Source organism: Rhynchophorus ferrugineus, unplaced genomic scaffold (assembly GCF_030347505.1).
Source record: "Rhynchophorus ferrugineus isolate W39M unplaced genomic scaffold, kcgeb_rfMv2 rfM2, whole genome shotgun sequence".
In the NCBI taxonomy this organism is placed as follows: Eukaryota; Metazoa; Arthropoda; class Insecta; order Coleoptera; family Curculionidae; genus Rhynchophorus; species Rhynchophorus ferrugineus.
The window spans coordinates 78,875,608-78,901,946 of record NW_027472581.1 but is presented as its reverse complement, the minus strand read 5'-3'; the positions used below and the strand labels follow the sequence as shown (position 1 = coordinate 78,901,946).

Below are 26,339 nucleotides of genomic sequence, written 5' to 3'. Positions count from 1 at the left end.
CCATTTAAATATCAATCAAGTTGGAAATGATGCAAGATCGAAAAGGAAAATGAATGATGTTTGTTAATATAAAACAATACCAAGTTGGGTTGAGACAGAATGAAGACCTAGAAAGAATGTGATAGTCACGGCTTTCTTAAAAAAAAACGGTAGGTATTAGTCAAACAAAATATTGACCGATTTGGCATTGATATTGGCATATATTCCGAAAATGATGGCAAAAACTAGAGAAATATTAAAGTACAGTCTAAAGTAAAGTTTTATAGAAAGATATAAAATAGAACAATCAAGTAATATTAGATGCCACAGTGAGAATACTTCATAGATAAAACTGTGAAATTTTGACAATTTAATGGTGATTTCGATCTAGTTGAACAGAAGAAACCGAAAACATTTAAGTATAAAACGGTGAACCAAAATCGTAATTGATGCATTTAAGGCAAGTATTCAAGAGAAATTAGTAGTTATACCAAATCTGATAAAATAATTTTATGATATCCATGAAACCTATATGATAATAGCACAAAGAATAACAATTTAAAGCCAAAACATGCAACATTGCTATTCGTCCGTTAATCAACCAACGTATCTACCAGATATGGTTCTGTGCGATTTATATCGTTCCAATGCAATAACTATGATCATTTTGAATTGAAATCTAAGAAGCAAAAAATCCATATTAATAGCTACAATGCCACAAATAGTAAACTGTTTTTTTTAACAGAATATATATTCCTGATATAACCTCGATATATTATTTTTGAAAAGTTTATCCTAGACTAAACTAAGCCACTAAGCTTCTTATATTTAGTGCGTTCAAGTTTTGCTCAATTAAACGACAAGAGCAAAGTAAAAATCTACCATTAAAATTATCAAATACAATTATTATAAACAAAATAGAGCTCCTATTATGTAATGTTGTTTTAATCTTATATATAAAAATTAATCGCAAAATGTGTTGGTAAGCGCATAACTCAACAACGCCTGGACCAATTTGGCAAAATCTTTTTTTAAAATGTTCGTTGAAGTTCAAGGATGGTTTTTACGACGAGAAAAATTAGAATTATTGCTGGAAAAACCCTAAAAATAGCCCTTTTCTTTTTCCCATACAAATGATTTGTAACTAAAACGTAGTCAATTTGAGCTATATTGCTATGGTATAAAGTTCATATTAAATTACAAGCACTCACTGTTGTCTAAGCAATGTAGGTGTGTTCCTAACGTCAAAGATCATATCTATCAAAACAATGTGCGTGTGTGCGTTGGAGCACAGAATACATAGTTGGAGGAGTTTAATGTCGCGTTCCGAAACTCGCGTTTCTTTTGTATTAGTTTCGGCACGCGAGATAAAATGCATCAGTTTCCACGTCATTACATCAGTCAAACAAAAATCGCGTTACCAACAGTGTTTTATTATTTTTAATATCCAAATTTTTAATAAATAAAACAATTCGTACGGCTTAAAAGGATTTGAGTTCAAGTCATATCAAATTTAAAAAAAAAGTTGTCTGTTACAGATGACTTTTGACAGATGACAGATGAATTGTCAACTGATACACGAAACAAATTCGTATATCGTGTTTTGTGCAGAGTGTTTAGTTAGTTAGTGTTTGTTTAGTTCGTGATTAGTGAAAAAATAATTTATATTTGATATGCCTCCTATAAGACGAAGCAATTTAGGTAGAAGAACCAGAAATGCTATAAACCAAGCTAATTACCGATCTAATCGTACTGCACAAGAACGTGACGACGGAAATGAACGTGAAAGAATTCGGATATCAAAAACGCGTGAAGCGCGAGCGCGACATTCAACTAATAATCGCGCAAGTTTGAATCGAGCTGCTTTCAGTTACGATGTGTCAATTGACTACAGTAACTACCAATGTGTTGTTATTGGTTCTATGAACTTGGTTTGCTCACACTGTAAGGCATTAAAATACAAAAACGAAGCCGATGGATTGTGTTGCGGAAATGGTAAAGTGAAATTGATACCATTGGATCCACCACCAGAACCATTGTACTCATTGGTTTCAGGAATAGGAACAGATTCTATACACTTTTTGACACATATCCAACAATATAACAATTGCTTTCAAATGACTTCATTTGGGGCAACAAATGTAGTTCGGGAAAATTTTATGCCAACTTTCAAGGTATGTATTATAGCAGTTACTCATAATTATTTTAGCGAACAAAATTTTCTGTCACCAAAGTTAAGATGTGTTACTAATCTTCAATTTCTTAATCATTACGAAATATATCACTTAGTCATCATATTATATGGTGATTCAGTTTCAGTGACACTTTTATTATATTTTATATTTGATAGATATTAGTTAAAACTAAATATATACTTTTTAAGATCAAATATTATTTAAGTTTGATCATTGACAATCCATTAATTTATACCACACCATAATATTTTTTTTATTTACAGATACAAGGGCAAATATATCACAGAGCAGGTTCACTGTTACCAGTGTCAGATAGCGACAACAAATTCCTGCAAATTTATTTTATGGGCAATTCACCACAAGAAATTGATCTGCGTTGTGCACATAACAATTTAGTAAAAAGGTCTATTGTAGAACAATTACAAACTTTATTTCATCAACACAATCAATTGATTATATTGTTTAAAACTGCCCTGGATCTGATGCCATCCGATAATCACAAAATTGTAATCAGAGCTGATAAAACACCTGCAGGTCAACATACAAGACGTTTTAATGCACCAACTATTGATGAAGTTGCTATCATTGTAGTTGGAGAAAATTTGGAATCCCGTGATATTGTTTTACATCGTCGGAATGATCAATTACAACGTATAAAGGAAACACACCGCTCATATGATGCACTGCAATATCCCATTATATTTTGGCAAGGTGAAGATGGCTACGATTTATCAATAAAAATGATAAATCCCATTACAGGTAACTAAAATATTAGTTTAGCTATGGCGATAATATCTCAGTCACTATATTATGTATTTTAATTTTATATTTGAATGTTATTAAAACAAAATCTATTGACAGGTTCTGAAACCAACAAAAAAGTCAGTTCAATGAACTATTATTCATACCGCCTAATGATTCGGGAAAATGCAGATAATCACATATTGAAATGTCGGCGATTATATCACAAATATGTTGTTGACATGTATGTTAAAATTGAAACGGAGAGATTAACATTCATCAGGTTGAATCAAACCAAACTCCGATCTGAAGAGTATATTCACCTTCGAGATGCGATTAATACTGATGGAAATGCACAGAATGTCGGTCGGATGACTATTCTTCCAGCAACATAAATCGGAAGCCATCGGCATATGCACGAATATGCTCAAGATGCCATGTCGTATGTTCGTCATTATGGTACAGCAGATTTGTTCATCACATTTACATGCAATCCGCAATGGATAGAAATTAAGCAGGAGTTATTCCCTGGGCAATCACCCATTGATCGTCATGATATTACAGCCAGAGTCTTTAGACAAAAGTTGAAATCTTTAATGAATTTCATCGTAAAACATAATGTGTTTGGTGAGACACGCTGCTGGATGTATTCTGTGGAGTGGCAGAAACGAGGATTGCCACATGCACACATTTTGATTTGGTTGGTTGAAAAGATAAGGCCAAATGAAGTTGATGCAGTGATATCAGCTGAAATCCCTAATGTACAAGTAGATCCTGGATTGCATGAGGTAGTTATCAAAAACATGATACATGGTCCCTGTGGAACTCTTAATCAAAATTCACCGTGTATGATGGATGGTAAATGTTCAAAACGATATCCACGGACATAATATCGGAAACAATTACTGGTAATGACGGTTATCCATTGTATCGTCGCAGATCGACAGCAGACAATGGAAAATCAACAATTGTCAAATTAAATCAACAAGATATTGAAATAGATAATCGTTGGATTGTTCCATATTCACCCATTTTATCAAAGACATTCAAAGCACACATCAACGTTGAATCTTGCTATTCAGTGAAATCGATTAAAATTGTTCACTTAGCTGTGCATTTAGAAAATGGACAAAGAGTGTATTTTACAGCACAGAACGCAGTACAAAGAGCTGCTCAGCCACCATCTACTACATTAACCAGTTTTTTTGAGACATGCCAAAACGATGATTTCGCACAAACATTGCTATATTCTGAAATGCCAAAATATTATACCTGGAATCAATCCTCAAGGAGATTTATACGACGGAAACAAGGAAAACCAGTTCCAGGATATACAGATGTATATTCCACCGATGCGATTGGCCGGATTTATTCAGTACATCCAAGCAATGATGAATGTTTTCATTTACGACTGCTATTAGTCAATGTACGTGGCCAAACATCACTCCAACAGTTACGAACTGTTGATGGTGAATTGTGTGGATCCTACAGAGAAGCCTGTCAATGTTTGCAATTGCTTGAAAATGACGCTCATTGGGATCAAACTCTCAATGATGCTGTAATATCATCACACGCTCATCAAATAGGAACATTGTTTTCTATAATCATATCTACATGCTTCCCATCAAACCCAATTGATTTGTGGATCAAGTACAAAGATTATATGTGTGATGATATTTTGTATCAAATACGGAATAGAATGGGAAATCCAAATATACAAATCAGTGAAGAAATTTACAATGAAGCATTGATTTCAATTGAGGACATGTGCTTGATAATGTCAAACAAAATATTAATTCAATTAGGCCTGACCGCGCCCAATCGTCCAATGCATGACGCTTTTAACCAAGAGTTGCATCGAGAAAGACTGTATGATCTCAACGCTTTGAAAGAATTAATTCAAACAAATCTTCCACTGTTAAATGAACAACAGAAGTATGTATCTGAAACTCTTATGAAAGTAACAAATAATGAAACTGGAGGGATTTACTTCTTAGATGCACCTGGTGGTACAGGAAAAACTTTTTTGATTTCATTAATATTAGCAACAATTCGCTCACAAAATAAAATTGCACTTGCACTCGCTTCGTCGGGAATCGCAGCAACTTTGCTTGAAGGTGGTCGAACAGCCCATTCAGCACTAAAATCGCCATTAAATATGCAAAGCAATGAAACTCCAACCTGCAACGTTTCGAATAACTCTGCAATGGCAAAGGTTTTGCAGCAATGTAAATTGATTGTTTGGGATGAATGCACGATGGCACATAAAAAATCTTTGGAGGCTTTAGACAGTACCTTAAAAGATCTACGTAGCAATAATAACCGATTTGGTGGTGCAATGAATTTATTAGCAGGAGATTTTCGTCAAACATTGCCAGTGATTCCACGATCAATGCCAGCTGATGAACTCAATGCATGTCTAAAGTCCTCCAATTTGTGGAAACATGTCAAAGTACTTCATTTAAGCAAGAATATGCGTGTCGAGTTGCAAAATGACCAATCTGGAAACATATTCTCTAAACAACTCATTGACATTGGTAATGGCAAATTTCCTATAGACATGTTGACTGGCTGCATTAACTTTTCTCAAAGTTTTTGTCAGTTAACTCGATCAAAAGATGAACTTATTCAGAAGGTGTTTCCAGATGTTTCTCAAAATTACAGAAACCATGATTGGTTGAGCGAACGAGCTATACTGGCTGCAAAAAACATAGATGTAAATGAATTAAATTTCAAAATTCAAGAACAAATTACAGGCGAATTGAGGATATATATAAATCAGTTGATTCGGCTACTAATCAAGATGATGTAGTCAACTATCCACCGGAATTTTTAAACTCGCTGGATTTGCCAGGATTGCCACCTCACAATCTTCAATTAAAGGTTGGATCGGTGGTTATAATGTTGCGAAATATCAACCAACCGCGTCTTTGCAACGGTACACGGTTAGCGATAAAAAAATTACTAAACAATGTGATAGAAGCAACTATACTCAAAGGAAAGTATAAAGGAGAAGATGTTCTCATACCGCGCATCCCAATGATTCCGACTGATGTGCCATTTGAGTTTAAACGACTACAGTTTCCAGTGCGGCTTGCTTTTGCTATGACTATAAACAAGTCCCGGGGGCAATCATTAAGTGTTTGTGGTATTAATCTAGAAAACCCATGTTTCTCACATGGTCAATTGTATGTTGCCTGTTCCCGTGTTGGAAAACCATCAGATTTGTTTATCTATTCGCCAGGTAATCAAACAAAAAACATCGTATACCACAAAGCACTACAATGATAATAATAATAATAATTATGATTCACATGATTAACAATAAAGTGATTACTTACTTTTAAATCCTTATATATGTTTTATTTAATTATTTTTTATTCACAACGCCCTATCACCAGGGTGATGTTTCTGTTCAGGAGAATTTTTTAAAATACTTAGGCACAAAAACTGCCACATTACAAATCTTTTTGACAGGACGAAGTCTGTCGGGTCAGCTAGTAAATAATAAAATATTAAAAGCCTTTCGAAATTACGCTTTTCAAATTTAAATTTGTACATAATGTACAAACATAGTAACATGTTTTCTAAACTATAATTTCATGTTACCCGTTAATATTTCTTACCAATCTCAATAAGACCTAGACTTAAACATATCTAGAAACTAACAACTCCACGTACCTTGCTCAACTTTTCTCCCTCATGATGCGGTAGAAGGCTGCGAAGAGATTGGAACCCATTATTGATGCTTTGCATACGCCTACGTTCGTTGCTGTTGGCAATTTCCCGCCGTATACGTTTCTCCTGGTCCATTGCGGCCGTGGGTGGTTCACCACCCTTGTTAATTCGACTGAAACGAAAAAACAATCGAGATTAAATCGCCAGTTAAGGTAGGCCCTTAAATATATCTCGTTAAAATATATCAAATCGTAAAACCAATTTTTGTTCACGCACTGCGAGACAATTTCTCGATACTGATCGTGTCGGGGTTCAGTGGAAGCCCATTTCCCACGGTTATTAAACTAAATTCTCACAAAAACTACATTTGAAAGTTTTTTCCGGCTATTCTGTTATTTCCAACAAAAAAACCCTGCTGATTTCTAAAGAAAAAGGTTTTTGTACGGAATCAACGAAGGGAAAGTTCTGGGGCAGGTGGTGGGTATTAGGCAACGACAGTCACATTCGCTTAAACCCTGGTTACCATTTTCAACCCTCGTAGGACCCGTTAAATGGCCATAATAGACCATAACCTAAGCCAATGCGGTTGTCCTACGACTTATCTTGATTTTAAATAGTTAATTATAAAAGAGGGTATTACTAAACGTGTCATAAAAACTTAATTAATAGGGAGTATATATGCAGACACAATATCAAAATAAACTGTTTTAAATTGATAAAAGATTACGAAAATTACAACAGGCAAGTGATAATATAAATAATTGGACACCAGCTTGGAAAATAAAAATTAATGAAAGTAAATCTGTGCATGTGCAGTTCACCTACAATCAGACTATACAAGCACCAATAACATTAAATAATACTATCATTCCATATAGCAACAACGCTAAATATCTCAGAATGAATCTTGATGCAAAACTTCGCTGGAAGGAACATATAAAGAAGAAAAGAACTAAAATTGAAATATAGGAAAATATTTTGGCTAATTGGAAGAAAATCACAATTATCAGTACATAATAAATTGCTATTGTATAAGCAAATACTAAAACCTATATGGAGATACGGAGTTCAATTATGGGGATGTTCTGCAAAGAGTAACATAAATAAAATAAAAAATTTTCAGAACAAAGTCCTGAGAGGTATTGTGGGCGCACCCAAATACTATAGGACTGATTACCTACATCGAGACCTTCAGATAGCCACAGTCAGTCAAGAAATCAAGAGAATTGCAAGGGGGCATGAGGAAAGACTCCATTCTCATGACAATATTGAAGTATTGCAGCTTTTGGATACCACCAGAACAGGACACAGACTTAAAATAATTAAACCATCTGATCCAGTGTAGTGAGGTGCATATAATAAAAAATACAGCAGTGACATGCCTAAACATTATTTTACCAGAGACTGAGATAGGGCCGATGGATCCTCCTAGTTATATACCTAGATTTAAGTTATCATAAAGACTTGGAACATATCATAAAGTAAGGTCAACTTGGAACAAAAAATAATCGTGCAACAATAGTACAGAATCTGACCACCCGAAAAATACCATGAGGGGGCATGAGGAAAGACTCCATTCTCATGACAATATTGAAGTATTGCAGCTTTTGGATACCACCAGAACAGGACACAGACTTAAAATAATCAAACCATCTGATCCAGTGTAGTGAGGTGCATATAATAAAAAATACAGCAGTGACATGCCTAAACATTATTTTACCAGAGACTGAGATAGGGCCGATGGATCCTCCTAGTTATATACCTAGATTTAAGTTATCATAAAGACTTGGAACATATCATAAAGTAAGGTCAACTTGGAACAAAAAATAATCGTGCAACAATAGTACAGAATCTGACCACCCGAAAAGTACCGGGTCCTGACGATATTACCATCCGACAATTTCAAAGTCTTCATAAAAAATAACTCACTGAGCTAACAAATATCACAAATTCCATCTTCAATTGAGATCTTCAGTGACGATGAAACTAATATGATGCTAATGAAAAATTTTGTTAGTTGAAGGTTATGTTATTGATAAATGTCTTCGGAAATGATGTTTGGGAAATGGAAATTTTAAATTACTTCACTTTATAATAATAAATACTTTACGGGGTCTTTCTTACTTTTACTGTTACCCGAAAACTTCACTGTAATTAAGTTAGTAAATCCTAAATTGCCATCGATTATCATCTAAATGATTAATTGAGATTTGAAAACGATTAAAACTAGCACAGGGTACCGCTAACAATTGCAAATAATGTGTTTAAAATAACATTGAACCAAAAAAAGCTTTAGCAACCTACCAAAACTTAATATGTGGCAAAACTTACGTAAACCTATTATTATAATTATTCAGACTGTATTCATCAGACATCTACCTTTTGATAATTACTTGTTCCAATCAGTCATAGTCTAGCTGGTATGAATAGTTTTATTGAGATTGAATTCGAATACTGTATAAAAAATGAGAAAACCGTTAGGGTATACGATATATACTTGATAATACAATTAATGTACTCAATTATTCATAATAACGCCTTCAATTATGGGTCAGACAATAGTAACGGTGAATCCCAGTTTGTCATAAAAGCAATAAAAAAAGGGAGAAAAATAAGGTGTTTTAAGTCAGTCCACGTCACAAATTTATCACTACTGCCTGGAAAATTAGAATTACTTAATCCATGCTAATGGTTGACAAAAGTCTGATTAGATTATTATAATATGATTGTTAAGCACTAATTTTACATAATTATTATGAATACAATTTAATATCACATACTGATTATTGTGATCTCAATATGGTCTCCGGGATGGAAATAGGTACCCAAAAAATATTTTTAGATTTTAAACTTAGTTGTTACAACTGTTTTTACAGAATTTGTTAACACCTTGTTTATTGTTTTCAAAATTAAAGGAGTAACGTACCTAATATTTGAAGTTATATTTATTAATTTACCTGTAATGTTTTTTCTTACATTTTTTACAAAAAAGGACGACAATATTTGACATAACCAACGTAAAATTAGGAAGAATACAAAAATAATTACAACTATGATAACATGATATTCCTAATAATAAAATAAAAGAATAATTTAATTAATTGGAATAGGAAATATATTTAAAAAAGTGTGTGGTACATTCTGTGAACTCAGGTCGACATGCTCAATAAACAACGTATAACAAGAATTAGTGGATTTTATTGAGGCAAAACCCTAAGTGGGCCTCCGATTAAATTTAAAGGGCTTCGACATCCTTAGCCAAGCGTCGGAATTGGATCAAGGACGCTGAAAGCGGCTAGACGGCTGGCGTCCGTCTGGGCCCCGACATGCAAAAGAAGTTACGCGAAGTCCGAAGCCATACGCGAAACAACGACAGGCGGCGTCTACGGTTTTGTTCAACCGTTCGAAAAAAAAATAGACTCGAAAAATAAAATAAAACGAGTTCAGTTGGAATTACGACTAGACCGTACAGGTGACAGCGAAAAGTAATGATGATACACGACATTGTTTATGGTCATTATTTACTAAATTTTTTCTATCCGTATTGTATACGAGGGTCTCGTAATAATTACTGAGAATACAAAAATAACTACAAATTATCAGAACTTTGATTTTAAATATTGAGTCCGCCCGAAAACTAATTTCGGTTTATTTTTTCATGTTTCTGAGAGCGAATTTATTTTTATGGAATAGGCTATGGGCCGTCCTGTCATCTTTACCGTTGCGCCAACCAAGCCGGCCATATTCCGTTTTGATCTATGACCCTTTGCCAATTTTATGGCAAAACTATAATTCCGTCACTATAGAACTTCTGAGGTCTCTAGGCGAGAAAATAGACTAACAGATTTATGTTTTAAACACATTTACATCATTGAGAGTTACAAGATCTGGGCTATAAACGGCCGATGCATCAAAACTTGCTAATTTATTTCTATAAGAGAAAAACTGAAATTACTTTTCGGGTGGAATCGATCAAAATAAGATTTAACAATGATCAATTTTTTGAGAGAAACTTCTCAAAAATGTTTTTTAGGTCAAGTCGGTCAAACAAATCTATATCTGATGAATAAGGGCGATGTTCTATAAGTATGATTTCGTTTTTGTATCAATAATGAAAAGACATGGCCTACATCAATCAATATATTCAAATTTATTACACCAACAATAAATCGAATAATATAATTATTATTAGTAACTAATGCAATATTTCTCGCACACATATGAGTCAATCCTTTTCTTGAAATAGTTCTCAAATAATTAAGATAATTCCGTTTGTAAATTAAATTGTAAAGTAATTAAATTGTCAAGATTTATCACCTTAATTTCATAAACCAAATTGACATGGACACGTTATCGTACAAGAATTATTCGAACAGTTCTCTGAAGTTTTCCATTTTCACTAATTAAACACATGATATATAAAACCCATACAAAATTATTGTCAAACTAATACTAGTATCTTTGCAGTGTGGTTTGGTGCTCCAGCCCCTAAAACATCATTATGAGAACACAATTCGTAAGGTTATATTCTTTTAAGTCACCTTATCATCATTTGCTATTTCAATTTTACAATTTTCAGAATAGATCAATTCGACAACAATGCATCTTTACAAGATACTCATGTTTTTATTATTATTTTTTTATTATTATATTTTTATTCACACAATTAAAGCATCTTTGGGAACATTTCGTTATGTATGATATTTTCAATAAATAGTTCAAAAACCCGCAACCAAAACAAACTCAGTCATTTATTAAAATATACTAAATTCGACATAATGAAGATATTAGGTAAACACATGTTTTGACGAAGCCTCAATCAGACTAGAAAAGTGGTTCAAAAACTAATTCTACCTCTACTATTTCAATTCCAATACAAAAATCACCAACCACCGGCAAGCATTATAAGAATTTTAACGAAGAAAAAGAAACAAACAGAAAATCTTCAGAAACAAAAAGAACACGATAATGCATTTGCATTTTTGCAACATTATGCACATTTGCAATAACAAAACAAAAAAAAACTACATAACGCCTAGTTTCAATTATATTAAGTGCAAAATTAGAATAAATATACCATCAGCGACCAGAAAGAAAAGTAACAGCGCAAACCAAAACGCAATAAAGCCAAAGTGCAGTAAAATAAATGGGTTCTTAGAAAAAAAGAACGGAAAGCGCCCATTCGGACGAAAACCGGTACAGGACAGGTGATGGACGATCAGAAAGAATAAAAAAGAACACGTGTTAGAGGCTCGAGGGGTCTCCTTCGCGAACGACTTGAAAGACATGGGGACCATCTGCCAAGGTCAGATTTCCGACAGCGTTATATTTTTTTTGCTGCAGCTTTGTTCCACATTAAAATATCCTTCGATAATGTAACGTCCGAGGTACGGCGAAATAAGCGCAAGAGGTACCCGAAAACGACCGATATTTAGGTGCGTGAAATTTCCACGAGCAAAAAAAAATCATGGCCAACTTTGACATCACCAAGTTTAAGCTAATTAAAACGGATAAATTGCAAAATTATTCGCAATGTTCTTGGTACGGAAAGGGGTCAAGAATGTAACGAGTGCCCAACCTATTTTACGGATTTGGCGTGAAAAAATTAATTAAGTATTGTTGGGTAAAAATTATTCGTAATAACAAACTTCTACCGAAAGTCGTACCGTAAAATATTTCCAGTGCACCACTATAAAGTTCTAGCATCACGTTGCCAGCTCATGCGATAAATCCTCCGGCTTAATACGAAAAGGGAAAAAAATCGGAGTATGAGGCGACGTTGCCACATAGCGCGCCAGATCCTGATATCCGCTTTTCCCGAAGCCGAACGCCGTTTTACGACGTATCTTGGTCAGGTTTGTTGGGCCCACACATGATTTCGCAAAATGACGGGCCGAGAGTAGTAAGCGAGGGGGCAGGGCGGTGGCGTTTCGGGCGGTGGTGATGTATGAGACCTGGTGCGGCTGCGGGGGGGAGCACGAGGGCGATTCCACTTCGTCCTATCGATCGACGTGTCGGTCGGAAAAAGTGGGAGAGCTACAGGGGTCGGGAAAGTTGTCGGGGATGAGGGGGCGAACGGGTCGACGACGGACAGAAGCGTACGATAGCGCGGGGGTGGATAAAAAATGTGGTTTACGTGAGACGAGGCAGACGGTGGTGTTTTTAGGCGCATATGGTGCGCGGCTTTGAGTTTAGAAAATGGGAAACTGTGAAAAATTATGGCGTGATGAGAGATACGAAGAGATTTATCTGTCCTGTCAAAGATAGAGAACGACCCATCAACATCAGATCGCGTCAAAAAAGAAAAAAGTTCTGCGAGTAATATCGCAGAACTGACCGTGTTCATTGGACGACTTAGACAACACTCTCAAATCAGATATCACATTTATTCAATCCACAACCACAGTGATCAAAAGGTTGCTATTTTGAGTATTGAACAGCCTTTCATTTATCGAAATTATAAATCACTTGAAATAGCTCTGCTGATGCCTTCACAATTTTCCAGAGATGAGCTTTCATGAATCACAAACAGCGATTATTGATTCCTGCCTGTTTTATTTGAACTAAAATAGATTAACTAATTATAGATAATATTAATATGTAAATTAAGAATCTAATTTTTATTCACACCTAGAAGCTATAATGATCATCGATTTCTGACCGACATAATTACCTTAACCTAAACTACCAAATTTAAATACCTATAGAGATCACTACTACAACTGTTTCTAGTTTAATTAGAGATATTGATTTTCTTACGATTGTAATAGCCACACTCATTAGGACTCATATTAATCAGCAATTGCATTTGGAGACAGTCAATTAAAGATGGCAATTCTATTTTCCCATGTAACATATATCTCTACTAATTTTGTTAATTAAGTTATAATTGGATATTTAGTTTTAAATATTAGATAAAATTACCTTATTGGTTTAATTACCTAGAGATGACCATTATAAGGGTATTTAATTTAATTAGAGATAGTGATCAATACACAGTCATTAGGGCTTATTAAGCAGCACGGAGACAATTATTAAAGATAACAATTCTACGCTCATGAGAACTTATTGATTTAATTATATAGATATACTTATCTGATCTGAAAACTTTCTTACTAACAAGGGATATTTCTTATTACTGTTAACAACGATTTTAAGTTTAATTAGTGACATCATGTGATCATGACAGTTATAAATTGCATGATATCTCTTTACGTTCGGAACCATGACTTTACTTGAAAGTTTTACACTGAAAGCGAAAAACGGCCACCAAAATTAATTTAATTTCCAGCTGTTTACACTTTTCCAGAAACAAGCCTTCCTGGATCACAGGGAAGTGACTCTGAAGCGAGTATTGATGTTCTGTTTTTTGGGTTAAAACGGTTTAGTAATAATAAGAATAACTTTACTCAACACTTGCAGAAACATAAAATTCAGATATTTTATTTTAATTACTTAGGAGGGTTATTATGAATTTTAGGGATTGTTTGTTTAGTATCCATTTTGAATAAATGTTTTCGATTTTTTTAAGCAATTTAAGCAACCCTGAAAAATTAGATTCTTATTCAGGAAACTTTAATGCTTGGTATAAAGTCATATAAAAATATGACCTATCTACAAGGACGCTATGAAAGAAAGTCACGTAGTCATTTAAAATTATACCAAGCTATAATGACAAATTCAATACACAATTAGTTGACGTATTGTATTTAGGTTGAAGAACTCCAAAACAAGGAAACATTCCAATTCAAAATACTTCGAAACATTGAAAATACTTCGAAACACAAAAAACCACCTAAAATACTACTAAATACAATACTAATCAAACAATTAAGAAGTTAAGATGGGAACAATATTTTTATATTATCTACTTATTACACTACTATATATTATTATATATACTATTATTAGATATACTATTATCATATATACTATTATTATATATAGTATTATTATATCTACTATCTACTACTACCAATACTCAACACCACTGATCAAAAATCTGCATTTTGATAATTATAGTAAAATGATCTTCGTAAGAAAGTGTATATCACTGTTGAAGATGGACTATCTTCATAAACTTTCGAAACATAACAACAACCACATCAATGTTATAATTCTGATGCTATTAACCATTGAGTTATTTTAATGAGCTCTTAATAGCGTTAATTAAATGTATGTCTAACTACGTCAATTCCTTCTAACGTCATTTAAAAGGTTACGTTCATATGACGTTTTAAATCGTGTTAAGCCAAGGTTCACCATTGAATGGGTAAAACTGACAGCATACTTTTCTGTAATTAATAAACTACAACTCCGTTAAAAATACAATTTCGTTACAATTAAAAAAATCTATTTATATTTTCAACAACATTTAGTTTTCTGATTTTAGTTCAACAATCATAAAATATGATTTAACTTTCAACGAAATAATTCTTACTAATATTAAAAATGATTTCGGACACCATAATGACCCTTTTATAAATCGAACAAAATATTATGTGAATAATAAAAAAACCTAATCCTAATTATTTAGAATGACTTTAAGCTCTAGTTGTCGATAAAAATGTTTTCAGTTCACTTTATGAAAGTTTTATGGATTTTAATTATGTTGGTATATCCGGAAAAAGTATAAAGCTATTCGGGCGACAGTTATCGAGTTTAATTATGATTAATAAATAATAGGGACTGCTTTGTATTTGCCTTTTACTTCTTAATAGTTTTTTTACGACCTTTTATTTCCATTTACAGTAACGATTAAAGTTTCTTCATGATATCAAAATTATTTTACCCCTGGTGTCATCACTTATATAGTGATGATGAAATAACATCTAATTAGAATAAAGAAAACTAACAATATTGCTTGTTCATCGGGGTTGAGAAGTATTCAAGTAACTACCCACCACATTTTTGCCAGCGTGATGCATGGCTTTCTTTGTGTTGTCCATTTTAAAATAGAACATCTGACGACCAAAGACATTTTTAACGGACTCACAAATAAGGTTGTCTACCTGAACTCAGGTACAAAAAATTATTTGCTTTAAGATTTCCGTGGAATTCACATCCAATAGAATGTTCAGGTGGTGTAACAAAGCTGACTGATACACACGAGAAGGTCACACAATAAATAGTATCGATACAGAATCACAAAGAACGCAGAAAGATCATATCTGAGAAACGAGAGTAGTTTTAAAAATATCACGGCCAGGATAGTGTCGTGAAAAGAATCTGATGGAAATTCACGTAACAATAAAAATAATTAAAAAAGTAAATGTAAAAACACTTGTAATAACCAATTAAAATTATTAATGTTAATGAATTAAATATCAAGATTATTAACATAGAGGTAAATATTTCAGAAATTTTCACAAACAAATGGTATTGAAGTTAATAATGAAACTAAAAATCTAACTAATATTTAATTACAATTTCAATAGCATTAATTTGGTTTATTTAAATTAATTTGAATTTTAACTAGCTAAAACTCAGAGTTATTCAATGAATTAATCAGTGATCGTTATTATCTGAACTGATGACGGACCTTTTTACTAAATGAAATTACAATTTGTAACAACATTGAAATGAAATTATAATATATGAAATGAAATTGAAATTGTAACATCATTTTAAAGCAACAACTGTCCAGACATACAAAACTATTCATACTGCTGCTCTATTCAATTACACATTAAGTTAAAGATCATAAGAATAAATAAAAATGTGCTGGTTATTATTATACGTAATAATTGTGCTTTATTGTGCTTCGATTTTAGATAATGGCGACAATAGAAATAATTAGAGATAATGAATAATGAATCCTGTAGCAGTGTTATTACTATACAGTTATACATAAATATAAATAATTGTAATGAGTATTGTTAATACTCCTTAATTAATTTTACTGAAGGTTTAATTTGATAATAATTATTGATTTAATTACCTACTAATATAATAACTTAATAATTATTATATGATATATAGATGAAAACTATTATAACAGCTTTTAATTTAATTAGAGATACCTTCCTTACCACTAACTAGTCACACTTATCAGGACATATTCATCAGCAGTTGCGCATGGAGACAGTTAATTAAAGATAATAATTAAATGTTTATAAGTTATTGGGTAGATTATAAGTTTAATTACAGATAATGGCAGATAATAATTAACACTTTTAATAGTCAGGCTCAAAGGGCACATTAATTAGCAATTGCACATAGAGACCGTTAATTAAAGATAGAAATTCTACGCTCATAACAAATTATTATTTAAATTATTTAGAGATAACTATTTCATCTAAATGATATATTAAGACAAATGAATATTAGACAAAATCACTTAACTGTAACTATTATAATAGCTTTCCGTTTGATTTAGAGATACTGAGCGATAATAGTTATAACAGCCCCTTTAGCCCAAGTTAACACTTTAATAGTCATAGTTTTTACGGTCAATTAATTAACAATTGCATGTAGAGACAACTTATCAAAGATAAGAATTATATATTCATAATAAGTTATTGGATATGTTATTTAGAGACAACCATCTCATCTAAGTGCTTCCCTGTTAGTTTACTCATTAAAATATAATCGGATGTTCAATTTTAAATATCAGATAAAATCACCTTATTAATTCAATTAAGTCAATTCAGTTATGTCTATAACTGTTATAACGGGTTTCAATTTAATTAGAGAAACCGAGGGATAATAATTGTAACACTTTTATAGTCCTACTCATTAGGGTGTATTAATTAGCAATTACATATTGTTAATTAATGATTATTAGATATTAAGTTAATTAATAAATATTAAGTTAAACTTGCATTGTCAGTTTTAAATATTATATAAAATTAACATTACTCAATTATTTATAGTAATTATTATAACGATTCTTGGTTTAATTAGAGATAGATATCGATAATTATTTCCTTCCCACTTGGTAATTTATAGTCACACTACGACATATGATATTAGGATATTAGGACATATTAATCAGTAGTTGCATATAGAAATTAATTAGAGATAAAATTTCTATATTCACGCTAACTTGCTGATTTAATTATTTAAAGATATCTGATCTCAAAGACTTCTTTAGCGACAAGGGATAATTCTTATTACAGTTAATAACAGTTTTTAGTTTAATTAGTGACAATGATTGATAACAGATCATGACAATCCACGGGATCATATTTTATTAATAGGCACTGCCGTTAGATGGTAAAATTTCAGTATTAATTAATCAAAATTTTTTAAGGTAATGGCCGAGATATTAAACGGTAGGATAAGTTCGACGTATAATTGCGGGTAATTACCGCTAATTAAATCATGCAATTATCAAGGTGTAAAGGACGACGTTTTCCGAAGCGGTGCAGCGAACGGTCGATAGAGAAATTGCCGCGCGAAGTAAAAGCAAAACCATCACCGTCGAAACTTTTCTCGTGACCTAGGTACCACCATACCGACATTCTATTGTTGCATTCCTTACATAACGACTGGGCCCCGAACCGGATACGAAATCGGCCATCTCTCTCGCCCGCCACGGGCCTCTCGCTCGCACCTCGCGGTCCTCTCTCTCTTTCCCGTCTTTTATCAGCGTTAGAAATTCTCCGAGCGATTCAGGGGTCTTGCATCGGCCGGTGCTGATAAACCGAGTTCAACATACTTGGTAGGAACGCTGTTGTTCTGGCGATTTTATTCGGTTTTTTTGTACCTCTTCTTCCTCTCCTTTCGGATATATACGCGTTCTTCTGCCAAGGAACGTTTTTAATTCGTCGGGGTACGAAAAATACGACAAAGCGGTGTCGGTGCCTCTTAACTGACCGACCGTAGACCGTGCCGCCGATCTCCGGTGGAACCAAAACCGGTTTATACTATAAATAAAATTTTCTTTCGCGAATTAAACGTTCCGTGCAGTTGTCGGCCGGTTCGGGTTGTTTGCTCCAGGAATATTTGTGGGGGTAACGAAAAATATCCGAGGATAAAGGAGCTAGGGTCGATCAACGTTCAAATTATTGAAATTAGACGCTAATTTGACACGTAAACAATACGAAAACTTCAAAAAGTCCTAATCAATTAAAGATAACATTCAAAATGCAAAATATGTTAGTGTTTATTGAATTAAATATTCAAGTAGATAATTGGTAATCAAAGATAATCATTACACTAAATAATCGATCCTGTTGTGTATTACATAGTAAAAGACTAATTATTACGGAAATATAATAATTATAGGTTAGTTAACGGTGATCCTAAAGAACATCCAGAAATTTCCAATAAAATAATTAAATATAACAATTAAGATTCAACCGAGGCAAGTTAATAACGGCGAAGTTGATAATTGCATGTAAATGTTATATAAATTAGAGATAACAATGGCAGAAACACAAATTCGCAACACAATCGATTGAAATGTCGTTGGTTTCTGTAAATTAATTTTTTGCTAGTGAAATATAAGCAAGCTGATTAATAAAAACCCGTAAAAATATATTTTCCTATTAAATTGATAACATGTTTGATCTTTAATACACAATAGTTGTTAATTGATTCAGTTTAATTGATGGATAATATAGATAAATCTGATAGGTGCAATAGTTAATTAGAGATAGTAACCAATAAAAAATCAAGACTCTACATTTCACGATGTTACATTTAATTGAATATAAAAATATAGTAAAAACAATGATTAGATTACTACGAACTTTTTAAAATCAATTAATTGATTAGAAACATAAATTATATATAACCAGACTTTTAGATTCATATTTTGAACAAACCTACGGAAGGTATTACATACAACTACATTTGGGCTTATTCATTATTAAAGAAACTTATTTATTATAAGTTAGTTAGACATGAGCCCAAAGAGCATTCAGAAGTTTTTAACAAAATAATTAAATACAACAATTAAAATTAAACCGAAACTGGTTAATAACGGCGAAGTTGATAATATGATGTAAATTTTATATACGTTAGAGATAACAATCCTAGAAATACAAATTATCCATTGAAATGTCGTCGGTTTCTGTTGCAGACGTTTCAAGTGAATTTATTTTTTACTAATAAAATATTATAATTTCCTATTAAATAAACTGATAACTATATGATATTTGATACTTGTTAATTGATTCAGTGTCAAGATAGACAAATCTGTTGAGCGCGGTAATTAATTAGAGATACATTTTCACGTTATGAAGTTATGCATTTTTACTGGTACAGTGAAGCAAAGTTTTAAATACATAAGAATATAAATATCTTTATTAATAATGACTCATTAATTAAAGATAAATGTTAATGATTAGAGATGACAGAGTGTAATTTTAATTAAATTATCCGGAAGTTCCAATTAATTAACTAAAATTTGCCTATTGTGGGAACATTTCCGTAATAAAATCTGGAAGTTTGTTCCGCGCCAATCAGCGAATAGACAAACGTGGAACTTTTATTCAAGTGCCAGCTCGTGACTGGAGAAGATGAGATAAGAGAGTTAAGAGATGCGAAAATATACCAATAAAAACGGCAAGCATTAATTAAAGATAATTGTTAGATTAATGTTGATTGATTGTTAAATAATGTAAAGATTTTTCCGTTTTAAAATAGTGATAATTTGACTGTTAAATTTCATACAATAATGCGTTAGGTTCGACAAAACACCAATCAATAAAAAAGCTATAAATACATTTAAAATCACTCTTTGCAGCTACAACACGGGTACTTGGATCAAAGATACGTCACGGCGAAAGATGAGCGCGTCTGGTGGGGCTCGAAACAAGGTGAAATTTCGACGAATTTCGGCACATTCGTACTGTCCAATCGAAACCGACAGTACGATTTTTTCGAGCTATTTTCTCGCCTCCATTTACGAGGAGGGGCCTTTGTTGGGGCACCGGGTTACCGAGGCATTGCCCCTGTCCGCGAATGATGACCGAGCAGTTTTCATTTAGCCGTGGCGCGGTGGATTTCGGACTATGATGCCGCTGGCCGACGCGCCATTAATTTTATGGAATGATTCATCGCTCGATTGCACCGAGCGTCCATCTTTTTGTGAAAAAGAAACCAATAACAGATCGATATTGACCAACGCACTGTCTCGTCATACTTATTGCAACATACGTTCATTCTGTTTTTGGTTTTCAAAAACAACGAACAAAATGAAAATATCGAAAGGAGAAAGGGTTAACATGAAACAAATATGTTGCCAAGTCGTTAAAATGTGCATAATGTAAAGATTTCCAATTAAAATGATAATAAAAAAAATAAAGGCAAACTAAAAAATGGCCGACTTAGTTGGCGCAGTGGTAAAGGCGACAGAATTGTTCTTAGACAAAATCCAACAAATAAAATGATCCCAGTCACGCCAGTAACCAAGCTGGGTAAGACCGAATGTATTCTGGGATGATTTCTAAGTTTCGTCAGTCGGTAGGCTTAATGCCGAAGACCGTGGTTCGGAGCCCACGTTAAACTGTAGGTCCAGCCCAGATAAATTATCATTGGTAAAAAAGGAGACTTTAAAATATAATTATAAAAAAAAGTAAAAAATTATTAGGAAATAGCAAAATACTTTTGTGGCTTATTTAATGATACGTGGGGAATTTCAATTTTTCATTTGCCTATGAAAGTAAAAGTTCAGTTATATTTTTAAATGTAGTACAAATGTTCGATAAGGTGCAGCATGACGGCCTAATGGGGTTCATAAGCTGCAGAAAATGTTACCGAAATAATACACTGAACTATTGAAATCTTACATTACAACCAGAATGTTTAAGAGTTTGACTCTCTCTAAAGGAAGCCTACTCTACAATAAAAGAAGCTAAAGCAGGTGTAGCACCAAAGAAGCGTATTAGGGCCAATTCTTTATCTACTCTATACATCTTATATACCACAAATGAAAAATATACGATTTCGTGCTGTCGGAGACAATAGCGAAGAAGCCACATGAAAATTACAATATAATTTAAGTTATAATAAAAACAATTAAACCCAAACCTGGAAAATAAAAATTAACGAAAGTAAATCTGGGTATGTGCAGTTCACATATAATCAGACTGTATAAGCACCAAAAACAATAGATAATACTGTCTGAATACTGAAATAATGAAACTAATACTGAAGATAATACTGTCGTTCCATATGTGAATGCATGAAAATGTATTCGTTCATTGGACGTAAATCACAATTATCACTACATAATAAATTGCTATTACACAACCATGTACTGAAAGCTATATGGACATACGGAATTCAATTATGAGGATGTTCCGCGAACGGTTATATAAATAGAAGTTTTCCAGAACAAAATCACCTAGATAGATGATACCTAGATACTATAAGGCCGATTACTTACACCGAGACCTTTAGAAACCGAATGTCACTCAAGAAATCAAGATAATCGCAAGAGGACATTCTCATGTCTCTCAAGACCACTTGATCTTGTGTAGTTTAGTGCAGTGAGGAGCATTTAACAGAAAAACAGCAGTCTAAACATTATTACACCACAGACTAAGATAGGACCGATGAGTCTTCCCAGCTATATACTTAGATTTAAGTTGTAAAGATAAATTGTAGGTTAGTCGATTAGTAATAATGTAATAAATAAATAAAAAAAAACTATTTCATGTAACCACTCAACTAATAAACGGACAATTTAAGTGCTTACCAATCAGAGAGTTCAAATTCTAAGACGTATAGTTTCGTTTTCCTCATTTGTACCGAAGTCATATTAAAACAATGAATTCAAGTAGCTGTATGGCTATGCAAAATAACTCCAGAAGAACAAAACATGATGGAATAAAAGAAGAGTAACCCGTTTAAGTATATAAAATTCTATAAAACCTCATTAAAATTAGAATTTGGGGGTGAATAAAGTTACCAAGAAGTTAATTTTAAAACAGACATTAAAATTACTTCATCTTATAACTGTAGTATAATTTTAGTACAAGGAATATAATGAATTATGCTTAATACTGATCTCGTCGGAGTAATCTAAATTAGTATTTTAATAATTAATTGGACAATCATTAAGAAAAACAGCGCAGTGTATTAAAAAAGAATGCCAAAGAGTTTAATTAGGCATTTAAAAAGTTAAAAAACGAAGACACAATTGATCCACAATCAAATAACAATGTAGGAAAATAAATAAAGATCTAAAAAGCCATATCCTGCAGTTAAAAACCAATGCCGAAAGCCACCAAACAAAGCGGCAACGGTGGTCTGCAGTAGATTATTAAAATCTATTTTTAACTCGATTTTTTTACATTGCAATAGTCCACGTTGTTTACTTGATATTATTAGAAATGCTATCGCGTATCCGAAAGCTATTATCATTCGGTTTCAATTCATATTCTATCGGTCTAAACATTGGTTCCGAACATAATTAATCTTAACCCACTTCTTGGTGAATATTTGATTTTAAAAATTCTATAATAACTAGGAGACTTATAGATGTCTATTACGAGACAGATCAGTTCGACAGGCCCATGCTTATCATTCAACCGTCATAAATTATTGAAAACATCTAACGGGGAAATGTCAAGTTTTGCCTAACAGTGGTTATATTTTAGTATCTACACAATGCGACATCCAAATCATTCAATGTTCAAGTGAGAAGCATAATTGAAATAAATATATGGCACCCGCCTGGCATAAGATTCTTACTTGTAAATACTATTTTTAATTTAAATGAATTTGTTTGTTGTTCAAAAGATCCATGAAAGATATTAAGCCATATCCAAGCCATTTTTAAATATTGTTTATTTAATATGTCTAAAATCAAAAGTGGGAAAAATGAAACTCATTTCTTATATTTAGAAGCTTATCACTTGTGAAAATAAATTATTAATATTCTTATTGTATTTGAAAAAATTATAATATTATGCAAGACTATATTATAAATGACACGAACGACTACTTGATTATTTCGATTATTCAATAATATGGATTATGCAGAACACTAACTAACAAACATAAAGATCATAACTATCTGCGAATGAGGTCAAAAAACAGAAATTTATTTATTAAACACAAGATGCTCTAAGATAACATACAAATCAATGTAAATGTCCTTTTTAAAATAAAAATAAACAAAATAATGACCTAATGGTGGAATGAAACATGCAATGACCATTGATTATACATCAAATTGTTTAAATTGATCTACGCAAAAAAATAAAAACAGTAGCGATTTATAAAAAACCATAGGTACTATTTAAATGTCACTGAAAAATATAAGGCTACATTGCTAAAAACAAAATTACCAATTATCAAGCCAATAATATGCTAAAACTAAAGAATAACAACACAAAAAATATCCTTACAATAAGCATTCCTAGTAATACTTGTTTCAGTTGTTTACAAGTTGAAATCAAGTGCTACTATGTTTCCGATATAGTATCACGAGCCTGAATTTCCTAATGATATAATAATCATTAAACAGATTTACCAAAGAGAATTTTACAACAGTTGTTCACGCCGTGTGATATAAGGAAACATTATACATTGGTCCCTTTCACCTGTCACCCATAAATTCGTTACCGATGGTGACAGGACGCAAAAAAAGAAAAATAAACTCAGACGACCTGGACGAAGAGAAAGCACACTGCATTCGCAAGGGTTTGCGTGCACGTATACGAAAACACCAGGATCGTTTCGACCGGGTTCCACGCCTGGTCTCGTAAATATTTATAACCATATTAGCCCACGTACAAGCTTCACATAGCATAAGCATAGTATGAATCATTATTTCATTCATCTCAATGCCACAAAGATGCAAGAGCTCTGTGTATGCGCGTATTTTTTAAGCCGTGTGCCGGCACGGCTGAATTAAAACCTATATTTAGGCGGCATCAGCTGCGACAAGAGTCGTATTTGCGTGCTGGCGGATCAATTTCCGAGAGAAAACGGCCCCAACGACACGGAAATGCGTCGCGCGCGGTGCGGAGACATGTAGAGACCTGGGGCCCAGCCAAGAACCGCCAAAGTCACGTACACATGGCGCATTACACATTTATCAAATCGTGTTATGTCTAAATATCCCGATTTAAAAACGAATCATTCAACAGTAATCGCACAGAAACAAATGAGAGGACATAGTATCATCAGAGATTAGCAGCGACCGAATGATGACGTACATTAGTTGTCAAAATCATGTGTACAGAAACGCGGGCGAAATCATGCGGTACACTTACCTTGTGATGTTTCCCAAAAGCTCTTTTTTCTCGTCACCGTTTTCCTCGAACAATCCTCTTTCTTCGCTCATATACATTACTGTACGGTCACTCACTGTCCGTTATTACTGTTAAGATTTTCAAAGAAAAAAACCGATTCGAACACGAATAAAATTCGAGAGCGCGAGTTCCAAACGACAAGTATGCCTCACAGGGGTTTTCTGTGAGCGCGGGAAACAGCTGAGAGACTGTTGACGCCACACTTCGATTCATACGCGAAAACGTTGCGTTATTTCACCCATCCAACACTCAAATCACCACTTTTGTTTTACATCGTTTCCAACGAAACGTAAAATATTTTCACTTAGTATCAAATAAATGTCGTAAATTGGCAAAATTGCACCGAAAATGTATCGGCTATATGGGGTACTATTTTTGACGCGGAGAGAGCGCAACGGATATACGTATCGTCTGCCAGCTGTAGTGTATGCCCCGCCCGTCTCTTGGCCCCGCAACGTTGCCATGTTTACATGGTCTTGATCTTTCCTACAAGGGTCAGTTTAAAAGTACTTGAGAGTACGACGATTCATTAACGTAAATGAGTACTCACCTATATGCGCGGGTCAAAATTAATGAAAGTGGCATGAATGAAAATTGACACCTCTATTGATAACGATACGGTTGATGTTTTCTCAAGTAGATAAAATAATACGGGTTTTGTTGACTGTTGACCCAACGATGTAACGAAATTATCGCATGGAGAGAAAGGCATATTTTTCACGGGGAATGATTTAGATAGATGATCCTTTGATATGTTATTATTTGACATTAAATTTTGAAGTCATGGAGAAATGTTTATTAACTTACATTTATATGGTTTTTGATCAATTAATTTGCGAAACAAAAATATAATTTGGAAAGTTACTATTTTTGATAATGTATTTAATTATCTACCTGTTATTTTATTGAAAAATTACCGTTGCCGGTTAAATTTCAACTTTCAACAAATTAACATGTGTTTATGGAAATGTATTCTGGGAAATATATCATAGTTTTTCTTCAATTATAAGTGGACGTAAAAATCTAACGTGTTGTTGAAATGATCTTCTGCAAGTCAATTCGTATATCAGTTTTGAATACCTTGACCTTTACTACTTAACAATAAAAGGGCATTTTAATTTTTTTAAGACAATTTTACTAATTAAAAATCTCGATCCTATCTTTTCTTAAGAGATGCCAATTTGAATAATCCATAATTATAGTTAAATAAATCCGCAAAATCTGAGATTATTGCGTATATCAACTCTATTAATATATTTTCAAAAATGTAACATCTATATCCGCCGATATATAATTAACGTCACTTCTTTCATGCTCAGATATTTACTCCATTCATTATTTCCCATAGTATAGTCGTATTAGCTAGCACCAGCTATATAAATTATATACTAATAAATACAGTATATATTATCTCTACAGTGTTAGTATATTTTGCATCAATATTCTATTTAGTGATGCTTAATAATCTATGCAGAGTAAAGCACCCATGAAAGAATTGTTCTTATTGTGTTAATATGAGACATCAGTT

General features: G+C 33.0%; 2 protein-coding genes across 3 annotated transcripts in view; one reads left to right on the top strand and one right to left on the bottom strand.

Annotated features, from left to right (window-relative positions):
* Positions 1–25,224, bottom strand: part of crp (transcription factor cropped) — a 109,592-nt gene extending 84,368 nt beyond the window's left edge. The window contains exons 1-2 of one of the 2 annotated variants that reach the window (XM_076396348.1): positions 24,773–25,224; positions 6,597–6,765 (exon numbers count right to left, since the gene is read on the bottom strand). In XM_076396348.1, coding sequence (XP_076252463.1) covers positions 6,597–6,765; positions 24,773–24,849 — 246 coding nt within the window. In that variant the 5' untranslated portion in view covers positions 24,850–25,224. Of the gene's footprint in view, positions 1–6,596; positions 6,766–23,902; positions 24,241–24,772 lie in introns of those variants that run through there. The other variant, XM_076396349.1, reaches the window with a different exon arrangement.
* LOC143191364 (uncharacterized) lies at positions 1,518–3,363 on the top strand. Its single transcript, XM_076396347.1, has 3 exons — positions 1,518–2,153; positions 2,438–2,933; positions 3,036–3,363. Exons 1-3 carry the CDS (start codon positions 1,653–1,655, stop codon positions 3,308–3,310), a joined length of 1,272 nt encoding a protein of 423 aa, XP_076252462.1. The 5' UTR covers positions 1,518–1,652; the 3' UTR covers positions 3,311–3,363.
* Positions 25,225–26,339: the final 1,115 nt, after the last annotated feature.

What these genes read in the sequence shown, in the direction of transcription:
- LOC143191364 (XM_076396347.1), top strand. Translation starts at nt 1,653, where the DNA reads ATGCCTCCTATAAGACGAAGCAATTTAGGTAGAAGAACCAGAAATGCT. An exon ending in ATTTTATGCCAACTTTCAAG is followed by an intron (nt 2,154 to 2,437) that starts GTATGTATTATA and finishes TTTTATTTACAG; the next exon opens with ATACAAGGGCAAATATATCA. An exon ending in AATGATAAATCCCATTACAG is followed by an intron (nt 2,934 to 3,035) that starts GTAACTAAAATA and finishes ATCTATTGACAG; the next exon opens with GTTCTGAAACCAACAAAAAA.